The sequence below is a fragment of the Myxine glutinosa genome, chromosome 7, assembly GCF_964187855.1.
Source record: "Myxine glutinosa chromosome 7, kmMyxGlut1.1, whole genome shotgun sequence".
In the NCBI taxonomy this organism is placed as follows: Eukaryota; Metazoa; Chordata; class Myxini; order Myxiniformes; family Myxinidae; genus Myxine; species Myxine glutinosa.
Window position 1 is genome coordinate 112,444,964 of NC_136267.1, and position 25,934 is coordinate 112,470,897.

General features: G+C 39.3%; 1 protein-coding gene across 1 annotated transcript; it reads left to right on the forward strand.

Moving 5' to 3' along the window:
- Nucleotides 1-14,911: 14,911 nt before the first annotated feature.
- LOC137430519 (uncharacterized) lies at nucleotides 14,912-16,899 on the forward strand. The gene is made up of 4 exons (XM_078782141.1): nucleotides 14,912-15,097; nucleotides 15,185-15,313; nucleotides 15,747-15,870; nucleotides 16,018-16,899. Exons 1-4 carry the CDS (start codon nucleotides 15,045-15,047, stop codon nucleotides 16,366-16,368), a joined length of 657 nt encoding a protein of 218 aa, XP_078638267.1. The 5' UTR covers nucleotides 14,912-15,044; the 3' UTR covers nucleotides 16,369-16,899.
- The last annotated feature ends 9,035 nt before the right edge of the window (nucleotides 16,900-25,934 follow it).

Genomic DNA, 25,934 nt, shown 5'->3' on the forward strand with positions numbered 1-25,934 from the left:
ATGCGCTGACCCGAGATTTCTGGTCACGTGATTTCGTGGCGCCATTTTGTGTCTAACTTCACCATGCGTGAACGTCAGCTTGGTACGGGAATGTTGTTTATTGCCAAACAAAATGACTGGTTGTTCTGCTTTTGGTTGTTCAAACCAATCTGGGAAATATAAGATGTATAGATTTCCAAGTGATAAAGTCAGAAGACATATTTGGGAAGCGAAAGTCAGACGAAAGAGCTGGAAAGCGATCGACTCCTCGAGACTCTGCCAGGTAGGCCCACGCCGCTTGATGATCGATGTTCAAATAGTGGGGCGGCTTAGCCCAAATATTCAAAAGAATTGTGCATTTTGTGATACAAGCACCAAATTTGGCACAAATGTACATTAATATGTTGCGAACATTTTCAGATATTGGGCCACTTGAAATTCTCTCTTTATGTCCGCCATATTGGATTTCAAAATGGCCGCCACTTGAAATCTACATTTGCTATTATCTCTGGACGTAATGCAGCTATTGACTTGATTCTGGTATCTAAATGTATGTTTTTGGGGGCAAGGAATCCAATGGTACCAATTTCAACTTAATATTATCTATCTCAGCTCTGACAGAGCTGGTCCCCTGGTTCCATGCACTGGATCACACCCACTATGCTAGGTGGATACCAGTGCACCTGAAGGACATGGCCGAACTCACCATCAAACACCCAGATGTAGCCAGGAAATTCAGGGAAAGCCACTTCACCGTTCAGAAAACACAGAGGGTGTTCTCTTCAATCCCGATTGACCAGGCACATGAGCAGAATAATGCCTGCATCAAAGGAGACGGTGGAGCAGTTGGGCTCACTGACAACCCTAGTGCCCTACGTCGCTGGATGGTTGCGGGACCAGAAGTTGCCAGGGTGATCGAAGAATTCCAGGATGGGAACCAACACTGGAGACGGCAAACAGCAGACACACGTCATCATGATCAGACGCCAAGTGTACAGGCCTCATTTGTGAAAGATGTTCGCTCTCTCGTCGGTGTCATAGAGGAGATGGGCAACCCATTCGAGGAGGAGAGTCAGGATGTAGTCAAACTGGACACAAAGGAGATCGCAGATCCTGCTGCTGTGGAGACCGTGATGAATGCCAAGAGGATTGGCCAAGAGCAGTTCGAGGCTTTCACCAGAGAGTGTCTGTTGGACAGAACAAAGGCAGTGGACGCACCCATTCCTCGTAACAAGCTGAAGGTGTTCAGCACTTCCACTCCAAGAAGCCAGAGCAAAGGTCAGCAACAGCTCGCCTCCATCAAGAATGACCGTGAACTCTTCGCATGCCTGTACATTGGCTGCCAGACGAGGGATGGAAACCTTGAGGAGTTCTTTTGTCACGAGAATCAGGCATGTCCTCCTGCATTGTCTGATGGTGGAAGCCTCTGCACTGGTACCAAGAGTGATCTCCTCACATGCTTGGAAGAAGTCTCCGACGCAAAGACAGAGACTCCTGTCACGACCTGTATTGTGCTTGATGGAGCAGCCATCGTCCAGATGCTGAAGCCGGCTGCATCAAAGACCTTTGAAGAGTATGCACAACAGATCTTCATCCCATATATGTCCACGAAGCTGCAAACAGTGTCACACCTGGATCTGGTCTGGGATACTTACCTTGCTGATTCACTGAAAGGTAGTACACGTGCAAAGCGGGGACAAGGTGTGCGGAGACGTGTGGTGGCTGCCGCAGCCATACCAGGAAACTGGCAGAACTTCCTACGAGTGGACAGCAACAAGACCGAGCTGTGCAGGTTCCTCTCAGCAGCTCTCATGGAATGGTTTGACCAGGAGGACAAGCAACTCGTCATTACTGATGGAGAGGCAGTGCTCAGCAAGCCACTACTGCCAGATCTGACCTCACTCGCCCCATGTAACCATGAAGAGGCTGACAGTCGGATGTTGCTGCATGCATCTCACGCAGTCCAGCATGGACACCATGCAATACTCATCCGGACTGTAGACACCGATGTTGTGGTGCTGGCAGTGTCCCTGGCACAGGAGTTGCAACCAGAAGACAAACTGTGGCTGGCATTCGGAACAGGTCAGAGTTTCCGATACCTAGCAGCACACGAAATAGCAGCTGGATTGGGACGAGAGAAGGCTCGTGCACTGACAATGTTCCACGCTCTAACTGGATGCGACACTGTGTCTAGTTTTCATAGACATGGCAAGAACACTGCGTGGGCAGTCTGGACGGTACTGCCAGAACTCACTGAGGCGCTGCTGCTGCTGTCCTCTGCACCTCGTGACATACCAGATGATGCAATGCGCATCATCGAGAGGTTTGTGATCCTGTTGTATGATCGAACCAGCAAATGCACAGACATTGACAAGGCCAGGAGGAAACTCTTCGCAAGGAAGAACAATGTGCAGCTCATCCCTCCAACGAAGGCAGCTCTGGAGGAACATGTCAAGAGGGCAGTGTATCAAGGTGGACATGTGTGGGGTCAGATACTGCTGCCAGCACCAGAGCTCCCTCCACCAACCAACTGGGGTTGGTCAAGGACTGGAGAAGGACAGTACACACCTTACTGGACCAGGCTAACTGAGGCAGCTCACAGCTGCATTGAGCTGGTTTCTTGCAAGTGCAAGAAAGGGTGTGTGAGGCGCTGCAAGTGCAAAAAGGCTGCCCTTCAGTGCACAGCCCTCTGTGTGTGTGAAGGGGACTGCACATGACGATGAGTCAACAACATACATGTACTTGTGGCAATGCTGAACTTGTTAACATGACACTGTTTATGTACACGTATCTTCAGTACCGGTATATACCTAGCCTCAGATACCAGTACACCTAGCCTCAAATACTAGACCATGTAGCATGTCAGTATTATACCTAAGACATTTACAGAACTAAGACATTCTTTTCAAAGTATTGTGTTGAATCCAATATTTGCCTAGATAATTTCCAAATAAAATTATATAACAGACTGTGATAGATAATATTAAGTTGAAATTGGTACCATTGGATTCCTTGCCCCCAAAAACATACATTTAGATACCAGAATCAAGTCAATAGCTGCATTACGTCCAGAGATAATAGCAAATGTAGATTTCAAGTGGCGGCCATTTTGAAATCCAATATGGCGGACATAAAGAGAGAATTTCAAGTGGCCCAATATCTGAAAATGTTCGCAACATATTAGTGTACATTTGTGCCAAATTTGGTGCTTGTATCACAAAATGCACAACAGGTTTGTATGCTGCTACACTAAAAAGCAATTGTATCTGCTCGGTTTTTTTTTGGTTGTCTGTCCGTTGAAAACCCTTTTAAAGGGAAGTGATTTGTGTTTGTTTATAATCTTCAAGGAGCTGACCAAAAATGCATTTCCGTGGGAAGAACCCTGCTCAATTTTTTTCGGGTAGTCCTAGCGGACCGCATATTGTCATTGATTGATGAAATGTCCCGGTACAGTGACATTGCCTGGTCTGCGGTTGGGTAGTCTGCGGGCAATGTCACTGTACTTTTTCAGAGGGAATTAATTTTGATTTTATAGGGGTGGGAAACCCATGGTCCGTTTTGTTTTCAGTTGTCTGTCCGTCCATTCAAAACTTATTCCGAGGCAAGTTATTTTTTTGGTTTAAAATCTTTAGCCTAATCGGCAATCATAAAAGCAATTTTAGGGGGAGACCTGCTCAATTTTTTTGCGGGTTGTGCAGCCATCCATACGTCCAAAATTTGACGAGTTATTGTTTGCTTTGTACAGTGCTCATGCGTCTTGTGGCATATTTGCTCAAATATTTCCCACCCCGGGATTTATGGCCAAATTGTAGTGATGGAAGATTTTGCACATTGGACAATCCCTATATATTTAACCTGGTGACAGCTATCGTTCCCAAAACGATAGTTTTGGAGTGTCGTTGTGAGGAGTGAACGTAGTGGGATGAAGTGTTGGTCTGGTCAGAGTGTTGTATTACGGGCAGAGTTTTCTTACGGTCTGAATGTATGAATCATGTTCTGTACTGAATGTATGAACCAAGTTTTGTACTGAATGTTTACTGTGTCGGCCTCATCGTGTTCCTGGTGAAATTAAACAAGTTATGGTGAATACGACGTCTTATCTGTGCTTTTCCATATCTGTTCGACTAGACGAACCGTGCACACTGCAGGTATTTTTAAAAGTTTTTTCTCTGTTTAATTACGGCTTGGCGCAGTCGAAAATTAAGTGTTAATTAAGTCGCCAGCTATGAAACATATTAATCGATCAGGCAATATCCATCAGAGTTCTGGGCAAGGGTGTAGTAATAAATGAACGTTTCAATCTTACTAGATGCCGATGACGTTTTCCTTATGTCAGAGACAGAAGCTGACTTGCAGCTTGTTAAATCATTACAATGGAAATTGAATATAAATGTCGATAAAACTAAAGTTGTACACTATAGAAATATGGCAATACCACGTACAGAATTTGTTTTAAGTGTGTTAGACTACATGTCGGCTGGAAGTCCTACACCGGAATTACTCTCGGCACCCTTTAAAAAATATTGGATATGCCCACACTCCTTTCTAAAAGTTATTAAAATTAGTAGAACGACAGCATTGGTTTGTCTTACTTATAATGTTAGCTCTTATATGCAGTGTTGGCTTGTAATATGCATTGCCATACCACTTTTAATATCACCACACAGCTCTTTTTCATGGCAATAGCTGAGTTTTTGACAAAACAAATATCACCTGTATGTAATAATAAGACTAAATATGTGTAGTAAATTTTTTTTTAGCAGGTTTAGAATATATCACCCCATATCGCGAATGTACATGTATATCTAATCCGACACACTTAGACACAAAATGGCGTCCAAATTTGAGTTGACACAACTCTTTATACAGGGACTCTACTCACACCTAGCACGGCTTCATGCTGTTGAAACCAAAGCTTTCAGAATTATTGGAATCTCCCGCGATGAAGCTATCTCTGAGGGCCTTTCACTCACTCACCGCAGGCAGGTAGGTGGTCTTTCTGTCTTCTACCGACTCCTCTCCGGCCTTGCACCCCCAGCTCTCTCTGTGCTCTGTCCCCCAAATATTCCTACAGGTCGCACAAGATCTGCCAGCAACCCTCTGATGGTTAAACTGCCGAAATCTCGGCTCTCTGCTCACCTTCACTCTTTCATTCCTCTTTTCTCCCGCCTCTGGAACAAACTCCCTCACTCCCTTCAATCCCACTCCTCCCTCCAGGTCTTTAAAACAGCTGTTCACCACCATCTCTTATCTTCCCCCATCCAAAACCTTGATCTTTTCTACCCCCGCTAATTCACCCCAGATCCACCTTGTTTGAAATTCCAACTTCTTTCCTGGAAGTCCTGGCAGTGTCCATGTGTTTTATACCTCTCCCACCCCCCACCCCCTTTGCATGCCCCCTCCCCAAAGCCCTTGCCCTCTCAGATCTCTCGATGTCTCTCGGTCCCTGCTCTCAAATGTTGTGTTCGTGTCCTTCCCCCTCTCTCCCCATCTTGTCTACCGCTCCCGATGTTATATGTTTTAAGTGTCGGTTTGTCTTTCTGTGTGATTAATGTTCGCTCTTTCACGAGCCTCGATGTTGTATACAAAAAAAAAAAAAAAAAAAAAATGTTGCAAATGTGATTGATTTTAAGGCTCCCGGATGTCTCCACTTTTCGTGATTTCACGCAACTCGTGCTCTTTGCCTTTCATTCAGATATAAGTTGACTTTGAGAATTTTTCTTTTTTTAAATGTACAAATGGAGTTTTGGCGTCCTCTTCTGCATCGTTTAACATTCTTCTGTGTTGTGCACTGTTGGGGCAGCAGAAGAGCTGTGTGTTGGAGGCTGTGTTGCTGCTCTTACAAGAGCTGAAGCAAGAAGAGCTGCAGATCGTACTCAGGACAACTGAACAGAAGCTATGCCTCAAACATAGTCAGCTCATACCTTTCAATCAGAGCACAATAATCACAAACGGGCATTGAGACTCAATCATTCTGTGTGCTCAAATCACTGAATCGTAGGTGGAGTTTGACTTCTCTATTGATGAGGGGAAGGGGGAAGGCAGATGACTAAATGTTAGTAATGGGTAGCTCGGTCTGATTTACGAATTTACTGCTCGTTAGTAAAGTATAGTTCGTGTTCAGTTTTACAGTGTACTTGAAATCAAAAATACAGTTTACGTTCATTATTTAATCTTTATTTTTTGTGGGTTTTTTAAAAAGCCAAATTATTTGACATGTTTACCAACAATGGCATAACAGCAAATTAATGAATAAACAAAATCGAGAACTTTATCAATCAAGTCTTCCAAGTGTTGCACATACATAAACACTGTCTTTATCGAAATACTGTTCTTACCTTGATGAAGGTGCAATCGTCTTTCTCTTTAGTTAGCATAAATGTCCACAATGTCCTCTGGAATCCGCTTCGCAGTTAAATCCCCTTCTATGTGAAGAAGAGCGAGTGAAGAAAATCTGTCCTCCCCCATGAATGAGGGCAAACAGTTTCTAATCCGTCTCGTTGCAGAAAAGTTTTGGTCCAAAGTGGCCGTCCCGACTGGAAATGTGAGAGCTGAGTTTGTAATAGTTTGGGTGCCTTCTCCGAGACATTTCCTTTTGAAGTCTCTGAAAGGTAACACCAGATACTGGCAACACCAAGGATACTGGTAAAAAGGTAAATTTCTGCAGCTGCAAGTTGAGGATGTTTTTTGGAGTGGTTCTGCATATTTCTGCAAGAGTGGATGCGGAGGAATGAAATTTATGCCACATCTTAACACTGAGTCACACGCTTCAGCAATCTCCATTGATTATTTTGAGAATCGCCTCTAACGTCAGTATTACCAGCTATGGCATCCAAAACACGGATGTACAATTGCTGATGCCACCTGTTTTTTGTTTTTACTTTTGGTTGCAGTCATTGGTGTTTCCTGTGCATTTGTTTCCTCTTCTACATGCTCTCTTTGACCCAAAGTTGTTGGTACAACAGAGCCGAAACAATAACAATCGCCGAAAGATTCACTGCTCTTTTTTTTGTGAGTGACGTTTGTTCTTGTCTGGCACTGCAATGTCATGGTCTTTACAGAATTCTGTAATTTACTTCCCCATATCATTTGAGCCTTCGTCACTTCTGAGTTTTTCAAGGTACACTTTCATTATGCGTTTGCAAGCGTGGTGCTGATCATTTGAAGTCCACGGCCTTCATCCACCGCTTGGAGTACCACTCTTCCCTCTAGGCTGGAGCCCCTGCCTCACATGTTGCTCAGTTTGACATGAAAACCAAGGCCTTCAATATCATTGGAATTTCCCAATATTAAGCTAAGTCTATCACTTTACCATCACAGACAGGTTCGTGGTCTCTGTCTTCTACCTCCCTTTGTCGTCTTGCACCCTCTACCCTTTCCAAGATCTGTCCCCTCCCCCTGACCCACCCCAGGTTTTTGCAGGGTACACGTGATCTGCCAGTAACCCCCTCTTGGAGAAACCTTTTTTTTGTTTCCTGTAAAACCAACTTCCTCAGTCTCCTCAATCTCATTCTTCCCTCCAAGTCTTGAAGACAGCTGTTTACCACAATCACAGATCATTCCCCATTCACAACTGACGTTTCCTCCCCCCAAGACCGTCTCTTTCCAAGTTTCCAGGTTTTCCCTCCTCAGAGTTTTTGGCGGTGTCCATCTTGTTCACCCCTTGCCTTCATTCTCCTCCATCTCTCTCTAGTTTCTCCCTCAACCCTGCTGTTCCTTTTGTTCTGTTACATTCTGATCTGTTCTATGTTCCTCCACAGGCCTCGACATTGTATGCGAAAAAACCCCTCAATCTTAGTTATAATGGGCTCCTTCGGAGTGTGGCACCGAGGCACCGTTGAAAACCCATTATTGCATGCAGATGCTCAGACCAACCCTGAAGTACTATTTCTATGGTTGAGTACACAACTCTCAACCTAAAATAGTCAAACTGTTCGTTAAAAAATAAATAAATAATTGAGCAGGTTTATTGGCAGTTGATGCATTTTGCAAATCAATTTTTGAAAATCACTGTGTTTACTCTTGTACATTGGTAAACATATGCAAGCATCATGCTAAACATACTGCTTACATTGGGTATTTTAATATTGATATCAAGGCTCACGGAAGAACAAAATATCGCACGAGTGATTCGCAGAATTCTTTTTGAAATTTCTTTTCTTTTGTACCTTTTTGATCAAAGAAAACCAAACTGAAAATAAGTACTGAAAACGTTTTTTGAGAAATGAAATCCCAATCAAAGAACATTGGAGCTTTAAATTATGGCTGGGATTGTGATCAGTGGACAGAATTGCTCGTAGAAGTTAGAAAACAGCTGTGGCCATGAAACCTTGGCACTAAACTCAACGTTTGGTCCCAACCTCCGATCTCAAAATCTGTGACTTTGAAACAATCAGTCATGCTTTAGCAAGGGACCATCCAAGGAATAAATACACAAACGGATAGAGGAAGAGGGAAAGGAAAGTCAAAAGTTCTTTGGAGCAAGAAGTGAGAATGGGAATACTGTATATGAAAAAAAAAAAAAAAAAAAAAAAAAAAGGTGGCAGAGGCCAATTCCAGAATTGTTTTGCATACTTAATATGTATATAACCTGCCACATGGTCAATGATGAAAAATACTTTTAAAGCGCGAGAATTGCGAAACAAAAATATGAGGACAATTCAGCCAAACAAAAACAAAAACTAACCCTGACATTGCACAAACTGACGATTATAATACAAGGCAATTCATTGTGTGTTAAATAAAGTGAGAAATTAAATTAGTTATTAAAAGGGACAAAGGTCACATACGAAGAATGCTTACAAAACAGATTTACCACATTCAAATACCTGCACAAGAGGCAAACGGTTAATCTCTCTCCTTTTGCATTCTGCAAATTAAACATTACATTAATTGGCACCAATAGATATTGAATGAAATACCTAATTGCATCCCTTTCTTGAACCCGATGACCGAGGCCCAACGATTCAACACCAAGGTCTGCGGGTGCTGTGTACCATTAACGTAATAGGCTAAAGGTCGTGTAAATGTCTGGCTCGAGCTTCTTTGGTAGCAAAAGCCATGTGGAAAGCTTCGACCCCACAGTTCTGTCGGTTATGGGAAAAGCATGGAATTAAATGGCTTCCTCTTTTCGGTCTGAGCAAAGAATACGCTTTGCTCGTCATTCCTTTAAGGTCCAAGTTGACGAACCTTTTCAGGTCCAAGGTCTGAGATCACCCTTCAAAAAAGGACCAGGATAAAGTTTGCTCCAAAGTCCCAGATCCAGAACCAAAGCATTCCTTCCAGGAAACTTCTTTGTCCAAGACCAAACGGTTCCAAGTGTGCTCCCACATTTTGCATCGTAAGACTACATCTGGGAATGCTGCACATAGGTTGTACAATTTCATGCTTTAGTACGTGAGGAAAGTTCATACCACACACCATGTCAGCTCACACTTCAATTAAGTTAATTAGTCTGCGTTGCAGAGGCGCTTGTGTAATCCTGCGACAAAAGGCGTTTGTGTATCATCCCTGAGCTATGCCACTAATGCAGTGGAACCCCACTGTGGAGAAATGGAGGTAAATAGAGTATCGAGGTAGTCGTCACCGTGACTGCAAATCCGCAGATTCAACTGTGACTCAGATACTCATCTCGAAGGCACACCACGGCTCCACGGTGCAAAGGTGAGAGCTAATGCTCAAAGCTCGACCCTTCATCGATGTATGGGATTTCTGAATTGTCATCCAAGATGGGCTGAGAGTGCCTCCAAGAGGTTTTCTCCTCTTCTCTTCGCTCCTTCTCTCTTTCCATGAGGGCAGCTACGCTGGCAAGAGAGTGACGCCCTGCCCTGCTTCGCCGCACTGAGCTGCTGACACGAAGCATCACGGGGACAGACGCACCAATGACCCAAGAGGACAGTGCTGGACCTGGAGGAATAAAATGGGTTACAGTGCATGTAAATGCTTTTGTTTGTTTGTATAAAGTGTCAAGGATTGCGGAGGAACGAGAATACACAACAGATCATGGCATGACAGAATGAAAAGAATAGGAGAAAGAGAGAGAGAAAGCGAGAGAGAGAAACAACAACAAACAACAACATGCATTTTAAGTTGTTGTTGTTTCTCTCTCTCGCTTTCTCTCTCTCTTTCTCCTATTCTTTTCATTCTGTCATGCCATGATCTGTCTGTGTATTCCTCGTTCGTCCTCGCAATCCTTGCCACTTTATACAAACAAACAAAAGCATTTACATGCACTGTAACCCATTCTTACTTCCTCCAGGTCCAGCACTGTCCTCTTGGGTCATTGGTGCGTCTGTCCCCGTGATGCTTCAGTGTCAAGCCAGCTCAACCTGTTCCTCTTCACAGCATCAATCACAGGCAATATTCCCATCATCTTTCGCAATTCATCATTTGTCTTCCTCTCTCTCAACGATACTCCGCACATCCACCGAACCATACACCTTTCCCTTCAGCTTCAACGACACTCCCCTCCTCATCAGCACGCCACTCAGTTCCCGAAACTTCTTCCATGCACATCTCACAACCTCACAACATGCATCTAGCAACCGTTGCCGAGTCTGATCCACCTTCTCCATTCAGCATGTCTCCGAGGTAGCAAAATGTTTTCACACCTTCCAGTTTCACGCCGTCTCCAAGATCCAACTCAACATTTCCTCCATCTGCAGCTCCCTCTGTGCACACCTTACATTTGAATGTAGTTGCCGCACTGGTTAATGACCCTCTCAGACCACTACATTTTTGATGAACCCACTCAGCGCACATTGTACATTGAATGGAGTTCACTCCGACACCCTTCCTGCACACAGCACATGGCCACTTCCCAGTTCTTTCCACCTCACCACATGCTTTACCACTTGCCATCACCTTCGTCTTTCCTATATTCACCTTCAGACCTTTTGTCTCCATACATTCCTTCCACTTGTTCATCTTTTCCTTCAGTCCATCCATACCTTCCGCAATCAACACCAGATCATCTGCATACAACAACTCCCACGGTAAACCCTCCTTTACGTTCTGAGCCAGCACCTCCATCACAGCTACAAATAGTAGTGGACTTAGTACCTACCCCTGATGCACTCCCACCTTCACCTCAAACTCACCACTGTTCCCGTCCTTCGTCCTTACATCTGTGCGCGCTCTTTTGTACATTGCCATCACTACTCTGATCAACCATTCCTCCACTCCTAACTTCCTCAATGCCCATGTCAATACTTCGTGTGGAACCCTATCGAATGCTTTCTCCAGATCAACAAACCCAAGAAACAACTTCTTCCTCTTCTCCATGTACTTATCCTGAAACTGCCTCACAATAAAGAGCGCGTCTATCGTTCCTCTTCCTGGCATAAATCCAAACTGCATTTCGTCGATCTTCACCTTCTTCCTTATCCTCCTCTCCAACACCCTTTCCAATACCTTCATTCCATGCTCCAATAACTTTATCGCTCGGTACGAGCCACACTCCAGAGGGTCACCTTTCCCCTTGTATAGAGGGACGAGGGTACTCAGTTCTCAATCCACTGGATGCGGCCTTCTTTCACCACCAGATTACAGATCTGTCATTCTCTTCACACCCCAACTTCCTGCTGCCTTCAACATATCTCCCACAACTCCCGTCGGCCCTCCCGCTTTTCTACTCTTCATTGCTTTTATCGCTTCCTCAACTTCCTTCTCAGTTATCTTCTCTGCCGGTCCTAAAACTGGGTTACTCTCGATGTTGCCATCCCATTCATTCTCTGTATTCAACAGCATTTCCATATATCTTTTCCATCTTCCTTTAATGCCATCTGGGTCCACAACGATTTGTCCCACTTCATCCTTCAAACAAGTCACCCCCATCACATCACACCTCTCTTTCGCTATCTGCTTTGCAATCCTGAATACTGCTCTATGACCCTCATCCGAATCCAAGCGTTCTCCGAACATTTTCCTCCATCCCTCCTGCGCCTTTGGTACCTCTTTCCTTGCAGCCTTCTTGGCTGCCTTATAACTTTCATGCTCTGCTTTTTCTGCTCCCGTAACCTTCGCCTTCTGCCACTCCTTGAACTTCTTCCTCTTCTCGTCCTACCACACACATACCTCACCAACGGCTCCCAACAGACTATCTTTCATTGACATCCAACCACGTTCAAGCTCAACCACATCATCCTCTACCCTACTCAGCCTCTCTTTAAATGCCTCCCTCATGGTCACCTCTTTCAACCTCCACACCTTCATTCTCGGTTGGTACTTCACCCGCCGAGCTCTCCTCGCACCTTTCACCCTTATGTCACAGACAACCAAGTGGTGCTGTGAAACAGCCTCCTCCCCCAGGATCACCTTTGTGTCCCGGAGGTGCCCCCATCTCGCCTACGCACCATCAGGTAGTCAACGGTTGTCGTCGACCCACCTGACGTGTATGTAACAAGCTTATTATCCTCTTTCTGGAACTGAGTATTACAATTCAACAAATCAGCTCCATCAGCAAACTCCAAAATCCTTTCACCTTCTCCATTTCTCACACCATATCCGTAACCCCCATGAACTCCCTCAAAACCGTCCATACTCCTTCCAACATGTCCATTTAGGTCTCCTCCTACCACAACAACTTCCTCATCTTTCACGTTTTCCATCAGCTTCTCTATCGCACACCAGAACTTGTCCTTCTCTTCATCGCTCAAGAAAGAGAGAGAGAAAGAGAGAAAGAGAGAAAGCGAGAAAGAGAGAAAGAGAGAGAGAGAGAGAAAGAGAGAAAGAGAGAAAGAGAGAAAGAGAGAGAGAAAGAGAGAAAGAGAAAGAGAGAAAGAGAGAAAGAGAAAGAGAGAGAGAGATCAAGGGATACACCAACATGATGGTTGAGGAACACAACAGAGGGAGACTTCGAAAAATAAGGGATGTGGGGAAAAATGAGAGCAATGGAAGGTCACAGTGGGTGAACAAGATTGATCCAGCCACAAACTCTCAATCATCTTCATCGGCGGAGGCATAAAAAATAGCGACAATGCCCCCACACTCACCAGGTAGAACCAAGGGTTACTCTCCAAAAACATCCAAAATTCTGTTGTATATTTTTGAAAGCCCGCTTGGAGTTTGCAAAAAAGCACCAAAAGGACTCTCAGACTGTGAGAAACAAGATTCTGTGGTCTTTCACGTGTCTTTCACTGAGGAGAGGCTTCCGTCTGGTCACTCTGCCATAAAGCCCAGATCGGTGGAGTGTTGCAGTGATGGTTGTCCTTCTGGAAGTTTCTCCCATCTCCACACAGGATCTCTGGAGCTCAGCCAGAGTGACCATCGGGTTCTTGGTCACCTCTCTTACCAAGGCCCTTCTCCCCCGATTGCTCAGTTTGGCCAGGTGGGGAGGCAACTCCAGGCAGAGTCCTGCTTGTTCCAAACTTTTTCCATTTAAGAATTATGGAGGCCACTGTGCTCTTGTGAACCTTCAATGCAGCAGAGGTTTTTTTTGTAGGCTTCCCCAGATCTGTGCCTCGACACAATCCTGTCTCTGAGCTCTGCAGGCAGTTCCTTCGACCTCATTGCTTGGTTTTTGCTCTGATATGCATTGTCAGCTGTGAGACCTTATATAGACAGGTGTGTGCCTTTCCCAATCATGTCCAATCAATTGAATTTACCACAGGTGGACTCCAATCAAGGCTGGAGAAACGTCGCAAAGATGATCAAGAGAAATGGGAGGCACCCGAGCTAAATTTCAAGTGTCATAGCAAAGGGTATGAATACTTATGTCAATCTGATATTTCAGTTTTTTTTTTTAAATAAATTTGCAAAACTTTCTAAAATCCTGTTTTCTCTTTGTCATTACTAGGGCATGCCCGTACTATATCTATATCTAAAATTATATCCCCCCCCTCTATTTACATGAAATGGTTTGGTCCAAAGCGAACGGCTTGCGAGTACGGTGACATCCCCCCCCTCTATTTACATGAAATGGTTTGGTCCAAAGCGAACGGCTTGCGGAGTTTGGTAAAGAAAAGAAATCGCCATAGCGTGCCCAAACGCGCAGGAAAGCGAAAGAATCGCAAATTTAAGGAAATGCCCGTACTTCCGTAAGGAAGAGAAAAAAAATGAAAAGGAAAAACATTCCAAACCGCGAGGGAAAACAACACGGCACGTCGACACAACAACGTGTCCTGTGATTGGCCGTACGTGGCTGCCAGTAGCTGCCCCCAAAAAAAAGCTTTCACCGTCCGGCGACTGAATTTAAGGGGAAAAATAAAACGCTCTTCGCTTAAAACAACACCCTTCGCTCTGACTGAATTGGGACAATGTTTTTATGTTTTTAATTGAATTACTATCCGTAATGGCGCACGCTCTCACGGGAGTAGTGTAATAATGTTGCTTCTGGGACACCTCCGTTTAACATGGGAAATCCCTATCTAATGTCATTTACCCCCTTGTCTTTTTCAAAAATCATAAACACCTCTATTTCTCCCACCCTCATCTTTATGAACCTTTTGTCTGTAGTACCTATCCTTAATGTTGTTCATTAGACCACGCATAAACAAATATTTGTTTTCTCTTATAGACCTATCATCCTTCTTCTACATATCATCTGGCAGATTAATCTTTGACCCACTCAAACATTGACCCATTCACTTCCATATTAATTCTTTCCCTCCCTCATTGCCCCTAAACACCTATATTTCTCTCACCCTGTTCTTTACGAACCTTCTAACCTTTTGACATGTTATCCTTATTCATTAGACCACTTAAACACCTGTGATCCTTCTGACCTTATGGACCTTTTAACCTTTTACTCTTAATATCATCTGGTGAATATAACCCACTCAAACAACGACCCTACAAATATTTGTTTATGCGTGGGAAATAATTTAATTCTCCTCCAACTTCCATCACCATACTCAAACCTTTTTTTATTAATTCTTCGCTTTTGAGAAATGACGTTGTTTCAATGACTTGGATAACTTCCCAGAAAGATTTCATTGTCTTATTTCCTGTTATTCACACACGCTCAGGGCTTCCCCGAAATGACTGCATGTCGTCATTTCAAGAAAATACATTTTGTTCATTATAAAAGAACGTGTTCAATTCAATTTTGATCATTGGGGATCGACATGTCTTACTACTCCATCCTTTACTCTGATAAAGAAGAAGAATACTCACCAAGGTAAGTTTCATTTAAAATTAAAGTGTTTAAAGCTTTGTATGGGATTAATTATACAACAAATGACTTAATATTCCTTTATCTTTACAGCAATGCGAATATCCTGGCAGAACTTCAAACTGGTTGGAATGAAAATACTGCAGAATCTCAAGAGTTGCAAAACGAAATGAACTTGAACAACCTGCCTGTTTCACCATTCTTGGAAGATTCATATGCAAGGTAAGATACTAAATATTAATACATTTGTGTTAAACGACGCTGCCTTAGTGTGTGTGTGTGTGTGTGTGTGTGTTCGTGTGTGTATGTGTTTGTGTGTGTTCGTGTGTGTATGTGTGTGTGTATGTATCTGTGAATGTGTGTGTGTATGTGTATGTGTGTGTTCTTGTGTGTATGTATCTATGAATGTGTGTGTGTGTGTGTGTGTGTGTGTGTGTGTGTATGTGTGTGTGTGTATGTATCTGTGAATGTGTGTATGTGTTTGTGTGTGCGTTCGTGTGTGTATGTGTGTGTGTGTATGTATCTGTGAATGTGTGTGTGTATGTGTATGTGTGAATGTGTATGTGTGTGTATGTGTGTGTATGTGTGTGTGCGTGTGTGTGATGTTTTGTCAAGCTTACTTCAACATAGTAATTTCTCCTTATTTTGTTTGCAGCCTTGAAGACCAAAGCTTGGAGTGGGACGATTTTGATTTTCCAAAGAGTGGTTATTTCCCGTCAACATGTGGTACCCTAAATTTTCAACTCGACCACTTGAACACAAAGCTCGATTTTTTAGAGGTATGTATCCCAATATCCTCATATCCTTGTGTGTGTGTGTGTGTGTGTGTATGTGTGTGTGTGTGTGTGTATGTGTGTATGTGTGTATGTGTGTGTGTGTGTGTGTGTAATATTTTCTCTCCCCTCTTGTCCTCTTGCCTTTGACAGAAAGAGATTCCAAACCTGAAGATATCTGCTGCTGTTGAAACTACCTTTGTCTTATGTTGGGAAGAGATTGATGATTTGTGCTGGGAAGAAGTTGAATGTATAATACCTCAAGGAAAATGTTTTTGTAATATGAAGCTTTTGTTTAAAATATTATTTATATATATATGCTTTGTCCAGAATTATTTAATTATTAATTACAAGAAAAGAATAAAGGTTAGAAGGAAGGGGGTGCGTTCCCCCACCCTTGATTTCCCCCATCCCACCCCTCCCCTCCCCTTGTGTGTGTGGGGAAGGTGGGGGTGGGATGAGGGGGGATCAAGGGTGGGGGGACGCACTGGGGGTGGGGGATGATGGGTGTGGTCTGTGTGGGCGGGGTCTGTGTGGGCGGGGTCTGTGTGGGCGGGGTCTGTGTGGGCGGGGTCTGTGTGGGCGTGGTCTGTGTGGGTGTGGCTTATGATTTTAATTTATTTAAATTTTTTTTTATTACCACTAATTAAATTAGCTAATCTGGGTGGGGTGAATAGAAATGTTGTTTAATGAATTATTAGCTTTGTTTTTTGTAATTCTTGCGAGTAAAATGAACCCAAGATTTCTTCTCGATTTATATCATTTAATTTGTAGGTCCAAGGGACTGTATCCATTACATCAACGATTATAAATAATTCATTAGTCCATTTTTGTGTATAACCTTTCTCAAAATGGCTTTTCCATTTGTATATCCTTACAATATCACCAACTTTGAACTTGGGCTTTCTCAAATTAATCTCCTTTTCATATTCTAATTTTGTAAATGTTTCTGATGGTTTTGATTTTGTTGATGAATGAACTGTATTGTTGTAATCATCTACAATATCCTGAATTAAATACACCCATTTTTGAGAACCGAGTTGTGTGAATTTTTTATATAATTTCTCTTTCAAAGTACGATTAAAACGCTCAATAACAACTGCCTTTCCTTCATTAAAGGTGCTGTATAATTTAATACCCTTCCCCTTAAGAAATTTCATGAATATTTTGTTATAGAACTCTGTTCCCTCATCAGTCCATAACTTCTTTGGTTTCCTTTTATCCCGATCAAATATTAGCTTAAAGGCTAACATTAAAGTATCACCCCTTTTATTTTTTAAAGGGACAACCCAGGCAAATCTACTCCTCAAATCAATAACGGTTAAAGCATACCTGTATCCCCTGTCATTATTCAATTCAATTAAATCAGCGGACCATATGTGGTCAGTGTATTTAGAATAAACCTTCCTTCTTTTAAACTTTGTGATTATAGGTTTGTGTAATTCTTCAGCCAAAAGCTCCTCAGTCTTGATGGCATCATTAGAGCCTAATAGTTTTTTGAGGAATAACCAAGACCAAGTTTCAATTTAGCATTTATCAAATTTCTCACAATAAACCTATCAACTTTCTCTCTCAACGTTGGATTTTGTATCAAAGACAAATTATACAACATTTCGCTGTCGGCTTTATGTTTTTCAGTCAACGTAGTGGTTTTCCCATAAGCAATATCATGCTTCATACACACTTCGTCAACCCTATTTGTAGGTTTAGACCAAGGTTTAGGATTGTCAGCCTCATCTAATCTTTTATCCAAGTTTGTTCCTGGACCACAGAAAGAATACCCTGGAAGGTGTAATTCCCCTGGAATTCCAGTTGTTGTAAATTTACTTCCTGACAGCAACTTTTGTATGTCTCCTCCTCTTTTAGGAGAGATGAATTGGCACTTTTTAGAGCCACATACTTGACATATTCCTTTTTGATAAACTCTATTATTTTTAGCTTTAACATAAGAGATATTTTTAGATTTAGTTTTCTTTTTACATTTGAGACAATAACTCATATTTATTTATCAGAAAAATTCCGACAGAGTATCAAAACCTTTTTGGTTTTCAACATATACATTTCAATCTTTATTTTTAAAACATAAAGAATCCTAAGGAATGCCTTCACTCTCTCCTCCATTTATTTACAAATAAAAACTAACTAAAGTCAATGACACCAACATCATCAATCACATAATCTTTTCCTTCTTCTTCTTCTTCTTCTTCACCACTTTCTCGTTTAAATCTCTGAAATTGAAGACATTGACGTTCTTATTTTTGAAACTATTATCTTCATAAGAGTTGTTAATTCTTTAATTTCCTCTTCGGTGCGTTGAGATTGATTTATTTGCTTTAATACACTCAATCTTTTATGAATCTCAATGATTTCCATCTTTTTATATTTTTCCTCCCTCTCTCTTTGCTCCCTCTCCTCCTCCTCCATTTTCTCCCTCTCCTCCTTCTCCTTTTTCTCCCTTTTCTCCCTTTCCTCCTTCTCCCTTTTCTCCCTTTCCTCTTTCTCCTTTTTCTCCCTCTCCTCCTTCTCCTCCTTTTTCTCCCTCTCCTCCTTCTCCTCCCTCTCCCTTTCCTCCTTCTCCTTTTTCTCTCTTTCCTCCTTCTCTTCTTCAACTCCTTCCTCATCCCTTGCTACCCTTGAGTTTGAACCCCAAAGAATATTATACATATACTCATCTGGATTTTGAGATATTCTTGTATCTATAATTATTTTTCTCATAATAGGATACCAATAAGATTTGTTGACGATTTCTAAAAGAGTTTTATATTTCATAACTTTGAGAAGTTCATTTTTATTTAATATTTTAAACAAGTCTCTATTTGTGGGTTTAACAATATCAGTATAAGGCCAGTTTTTAATGACAAAATTCCCATGTATATGCTCCAAATCATAAGGTATGTAATACCGAGCACCCTTTTCTTGTAGGTATCCTTGAATACAAAAATTATAATTCTCTTGTAGTCTTCTTCCTGCCATTTATGTATCAGAAATATATGTGAGATTAATATTATGACAGGTAATACCACCCCATCTTCCCACTACCAAATCGGTTTGTATTCCTCGGCTTTCTATCCTTATCTCATTACCTTCCTTCTTTGTCATGCGAACCATCGCTATACTATCATATATTTTTCTTTTCTTAAAATCACGTATTTGTTGTTTACTAATTGTACTTCCACATAAATCCTTATCCTCACCAAGTGGATAATATTCTTCTTTACGAGACTGATTTAAATCATGTAGGTCTTCTATGTTTATTGAAAAAGACCAATTATACCCTAAATCAGGCATATCATACCCCCATTTATTAATTCGCATATTAACTAAATGTCCTTCTTTATAAAATTCAATTGTAAGCAGGTAGTTAAATTCAATGAGGAAAGGTGTATGGTCAGTATAACCAGGTGTTGTGGTTGTAAATTTTACTTCTTTCACAAAACGTGCTGTTTTCTTTAAAGATATATATTGTGATAAATCACTGAATCTAATCAAGTCATTCGCATCTGTAGGGTTTGGATAATTGATTAATTTATAAGTATTCTTCATATTAATATTTTTACTTACACTATATTTTTGTCGTTCAGCCTGTGCCTTTGTATAATAATTTGATAAATCAATATCCTGAGAGGATTTTCCAAAGATAGAACCATCTTTTCCAACATAGGTCATTTATATTAGATAAAAAATGATATCATAAAAATTTTCATTATTGTTGAGTTGAAATAATACATATAAACATAATTGGCCACAACATTTAGAATTAATTTCTTGAACTTGGAATGTTTGATAAACACCATTCTGTAAGAATTGTATTACTTCAACAGGTGGTGGCATACCATAACTATCAAAATAATATTTATCCTGACTATTATGAATACAAACCCAATGAGAACCATTCTGTGTGTCTAAATTCATAATAATATTCTTTGTATTCTTATTTATATGTGTTAATTCATCTCTCATACAAATAACCACATTATCAATTTTTAGTGTTTTACAATACTTAGCTAGTTCTATATTTGACGTTGTATTCTTTCCAAATTGTTTAAACCATTTATCCATTTATTTATGAGAAAGATACAATCCATTACCCCGTTTAGTTAGTTTAACACCCGCTTGAGCGATAGAGGAAAGCATATCTCCAACCAACAATCTAGCTTTATCAGGTAGACTTTCAAGTTTTTGAGCAAAATCTACAATTACACCACTTCCACTAATTTGTTTCTCCAACTCCTTGTTATGTCTTTCCAATTCTTTTTGAGCTTTTAGTTGTGCCTTCCTTTCGTTAGCAGTTTTTACCGCTGCTGAAATACCACCAGTCAATGCTCCCGCCGCACTTAAACCAGCAAATAAAGGAATTAGAAACGGGAGAAATCCTCCTCTTGACTCGTCTATTGAATATTTCTTTAACATAGGTTTCGTCATTTTAATTTTAAGTGATCCAACATCATTTAGTGTTTTTACTTGTGTGTGTGTGAGTAAAACATCAATTCTTACAGCTCCTTTTCTTTGAATTGTATTAACATTAATAATACAAGGCTTTTGATTTTGAATACAAGATGTTAATTTATTAAGATTGATTTGATTAACATATACCCCAACCATTTATTTATGAGAAAAAACCTATGTGATATTAATCATAACACCATTATCTGTATTAATCTGTAATTCTGTTTCCTCCAAAAGCAAACAATATGCATTAACCTCTTCACTCTCCCCTCTTTCAATGTATAGAGAAGTATCCACTCGATTAGACTTTATAGTTTCCTTTTGAGAACTCAGGTCAATTGCGTAGATTGTATATAAACCTTTAAATGCAACCATATCCAAAATAGGATCATTATTACCATTACTTTCACACACCTTTTGGTAGGACTTGTAGGCTTCCGCATAATCATTTTTTTCCCAATCAATTTCCAATCTATCTCGCGGATAAAATGTGCCATCAAGAGAAACCCGAAGTTGTTTCACCTTTGCATTATCACTCAGGGCATTATTCTTATTAGTACCGTCCTCTCCATCTGGTTTTTTAAAAATGAGCCAGAGGTATCGTGGCTTTCCTTGAAGAACACCTAAATTCCAAGTGTAGGTAGTGTGTTCCAGTTTAACGTGTTGACATCTTCTTTTAAGGTATGATACATTTAGCGGTTTCTTTGAGTTAAGTCTTCTATTTAACATCTCTTCCGTTTTAAGATTAGGAGTATATTCACTGATATACCAACACAAATCATTAATAACAAATTTATTATTTTCTCCAAAAGCATTTTCATCCCCAAAAAGCAATCTATTTACATTATCATTCCTTTGTAGTTGAAATCTAATTTTAAGCCCATACAAAACTTTATCATAATCACAAAATCCAAATATACCTTTCAGAGGTACTGCTACGGTAAAACTATTCTCAGCTTTTGCGTCATCATTATACATTGACTTCCTTTGACTATAACCAGGGTCTGCGTTTGTACCCGTTGACATATCAGGAATAAAACCCTCAACAGCTCCCTTACCCATTCTATCACTAAACGAATATAGTGTAAATTTCATCATTTCAGATGTAGCAGAGACATAATCAACCGCTTCAACCTCTTGTGTTCCAATATACAGGCGGACACTGTCAAACATTTTCCAGAAGAAATCATTTACGAGTGTAGCATTAGTATTATTCGCAGCCTTAGTGAATTTAAATTTACACAGCAAGAAACTATCAGCTATATTCAAGTAAGTTTGTTGATTATTTATTTCAAAACTTTTTGTTCCGTTTGAATTCCAGTCTGTTCCTGTTATAGCATTTACCTTAAAATAGTCTTCCTTTTTAGTGGAGTTTGAAATGATAATCGTATCATCCAAATCATAGATACTATCAATCGCTTCCATACTTGTATTTATATAGCATTAAAATTGTTGAAACCCTGACCCAAGTATTTTAATGATTTTTTGTCGTTCTTGTGAAGATAGTTGAGTTTTACCTTTTTTTATTTCTTTGATTGCTTGTAATTTATGAGACTCCTTTTGAGCATCTTTTATACTCTTTATAGCACCCGCAACGGAGCCCACGGCAGAAGCAGTTGAACCAATTAGGTCTTTATGTTTAAGGATGGTTGAACCAATACCCATTAGAGTATCAATTATCCCATCTCCTTTATTTCGAAATTGATGACCTACACCTCGTTGTCTCTTAGGTTTATAGTATCCTCTACCCACATACCTTGTATAGTCTGGTGAAAGGAACATGCCCTCCCCTGTAATTATTTTATATTTTCCCAACTCGTGTTTTCTCACAATAACCATTATTTATTTATTGAAAAACTTCACGTAGGTGAATTCTGATGGATATAATTTCATCATTAAAGGATATCATACGATTATCTTGGTCGGTTATCCTAAAATTTACTCTGTATATGGTTTTTCCTGACACAGGTAAATAGACAAGATTTTTTGGTTCCATATTAAATTTATAACCAATCGGGGTTGAGTATGCACTGAATGAAAATATTGTATTTGTTCTTATTCCATCGTTATAAGCACCATCAATCAAATCACAATGAATTAATACTGAATTTATACCGGAGGATATTTGGATAACATTATCACTGTAAAACGTCCCGTTATTTTCAATCTTTTTTGAAGAGAAACCCAATAGCTCTCTAAACGAATTTTCAATCGTGAAATCAACTTTATAATTATTTTTAAGTTTAATAGTTGATTTTGAAGTGTGTTTTTGAATATCTATTACAATATTTTTTGGTTCATCACCTTTTTCTTTCATAAGGCGAGAGACTTCTGAAGATATTTGAGAAATCTCGTAAGCTCCAGGTGAAACGGTTATAGTTTTATATCCACTTCCTGGATTATAACTAAACTTGTTGTTTTTCTCTGTGATATTAAAAAGGGTATTGTAAGTTTCCATTGACAACAAAGATGCCTCATATGAGGTAAGGGGGTCAAGTTGTAGTGGGTAAGGGAATGAAGCTGTGTAATCGCTCGTTGTGAAATTAAAACTAAGAATTGTGCTTCTCATCTTATTTAATATCTAATAAAATATCTTTGTATTGACATTTATTAATTATTTTCATGTTCATCAACTGATCTAAAATGGCTGAGGATTCATTAAAACAATTGTTGTTTCCAGCCTTCTTACTACCTAACAACAATAATAGCCTATTAACTAATTGTGATGGGTCATTTGGAAGAAAACTAACACCCGAACCAAGCTTACTTAAAGCATCAATAATATGTTTCTCCTTCTCATTCTTCTTACTTTTACCAGCAACAGAAACTCCATAATCAAGTGCATTTAGCAACTCAATATATACCCTATCTTCCTCTCTTTCCATATCAAGTGGTTCCTCAAAATATTTTGAACCGCTGAATCCGGGGTTTGTTAGAAGAAACATTAATCTTGGAGTTAATTTAACATTTGGTTGAGTAGAACTCAAGAACATCAATTCATCATTAAATATCAATACCTTTTCTTCCACAAGATGAAACACTGCTGGTTCTTCTGTTGGAATGAGACCTGCTCTGGTTTTTGAACCCGCCGAATATTCATTGTTTTGAAGAGCTTCCACAACATAATTAGGGAGTTGATTTACCTCCTCAAGTTTCCGAAATAATCCCTCGTCATCATATTCTAATTCACCAAGTTCTTGTTTTGTTATCTGACTAAAATCTTTGAGCATTTGAAGTTTTTTCGGAGTAAATTCTACCGTGGGAACTGTAGGGTGTTGAGTTTTCAAAAGTGGTTTAAAGAATTTCTCTTGTTTTCTTTCAAAGGCTTCTTCACCAGTTAGTTTCTGTCTCCGTTTCTTCTTTATCTCTTCCTGTTGTTTAACAACTTTTGAAACTAATTGTTGATGTTCCTTAAACTTTCTTTCTCTTTCTTCAGTATTCATTTTCTGTATTTATTTATTGAAAAATATCATTTAGTATCTCATCTTGTTTCACAACAATATATTTATATTTTCCAATCGTGTGTTTCATATAATTTTCAAATTCTTTTTTACTACATAACGTAGAGCAATTATCTCTCCAAAAATTATTTACATCTATTGAATTTAACTTAAATAAAATAAAAGTATTGGCATTGTTTCTTATTGAGCGTCGAGGGAGTTGAAAATATGATTGACTAAGATATATACAATTACAAGAAGAATGTCTCCCTCTTGTATAGTAGCTATCCATTACTGTTTGGTTTCTCTCATTAACACAATCATCAAAGATGACAAGGTTCTTTTTTGATTTATCTAAATCTTGAGGTGAAGGTATATCATCCGTATTATCACTGAGAATACAAGTTATGGGTTTCGATTTTGATTTCTGTGTATCACAAAATAATTGTATTATATCATCAATATTATAATCATTTAGTTTGTTTTGAAGTTTAAATAAACCGATAATGTCTTCCTTTTTAAGACCCGCATTAAAACCCTGTGAGAGTAGTTGATACTCGGGTTGAAAACTTGACTTTGTAAAAATTATTAAATTATCATAATCTAAAAAATTAGAACCAAGGAGCATCTTTAAAAGTAAACAGGTTTTTCCACATCCGCTTGAACCAACTATTAGACATCTCAATGAATTTGGAATGTTTTTATGGTTATTAAATTTTATCTTATTTTCCCAAACGGGTAAAAAATCATTCATTTATATATTTGGAAAACAAGTTATCCAACTTTTTTTGAGCTATTTGAGAAACTCTATATTTTATCCTGAGTTCGGGTTTAATTTCAAAATAATCCATTATTTTATTTATATAGTATCTTGTATTAACATTTCCATTAAAATTATTTTGAATAATAAATATCATTAAACCCTTATACATTTCCTCAATACAATTAGTCTCTTCCCTTGAAAGAAATGGTGTATTATCATCACAATACTTAACATTCATCTCTCTTATTAATCTTGTAAAGTAATTCATTTTTGGTTCTAATTTAAAAGAGTTATATATTTTTTTATATTTCTTATTATCATTAATTAAAATTAAATCACAGAAAATACATTGTTTATATGAATCCTCATCATTAAGCCCCACTCTATCACAAGCCGGACAATTCTCTAATTTATCATATGGAGAGTCTGGAAATTCTAAATATCCTTCAGAACTTATCATATTTATGTGGTAAATTTTTACTTAAACTAAACGCAAGTTTATTCATTAATAAATACAATGTTTCAAAGCACAAAAGACAAATTTCAATCAATCTCTACTTCGGTGGAAGATATAGAAAAATATGTCAAAGATGTTAAATTGAACAAAGATAAATATGGAAATTTTTGGGTAAAACCAGTTATGGAAAATAACATGAGCCCCTCTATTTCATTTAAAGGAAGAGCTCTAACTATACCTGGAAAGACATCCATTAAAGTAAATCTAACAAAAGTTTCTCCTCTACTCCTGGCAATTTATTCAAAGCTTGAAAAAGTGATTGACCACGATACTTTGAAAAAGAATGATAAGACCATTAATAATTCTAGAGGAGACATTTGTATTTTCTTTAATAATCCAAAGGGTGTAGATCTAAGTAAAATGAATGATGTTAATATTTCTGGTGAAATGTCATTTCGTTCTATGATAGTTAGAGATTATTTAAAGATAACTTTTGATATAAAAATTGTAGAGATTGAATCTGTTAATGAAAGAAAGTATATAGATATTGATGGGAATATTTTTCTTGCTAATTAAATATGAGTCAATACAGCAGTGAAGATTTTACTATTTCATTGAACTCAGACGATAGTGATGATAGTATTTCATTGAACTTGGACGATGGTGATGATAGTATTTCATTGAACACAGATGATAGTTATGATACTAATAGTTTGTGCTCAAATGATAGTTATGAGAGTAGCTTTATTGATGACTCTGAGTATGATTCTGAGTATTCATGTGATAGTTATGACTTAGATGATTCTGAGTGAAAAAGTGTTTTAGTTTAAGCACAGCGATATATATAAAACGGAGCTGTAAAGCTCAAAAGTGTTTTATTTTAAGCACAGTGATATATATAAAACACCACGTTTTCTCACGCTATAAATATGGTTTATTGTGATACTTGCGAGAAGGAAGTAAA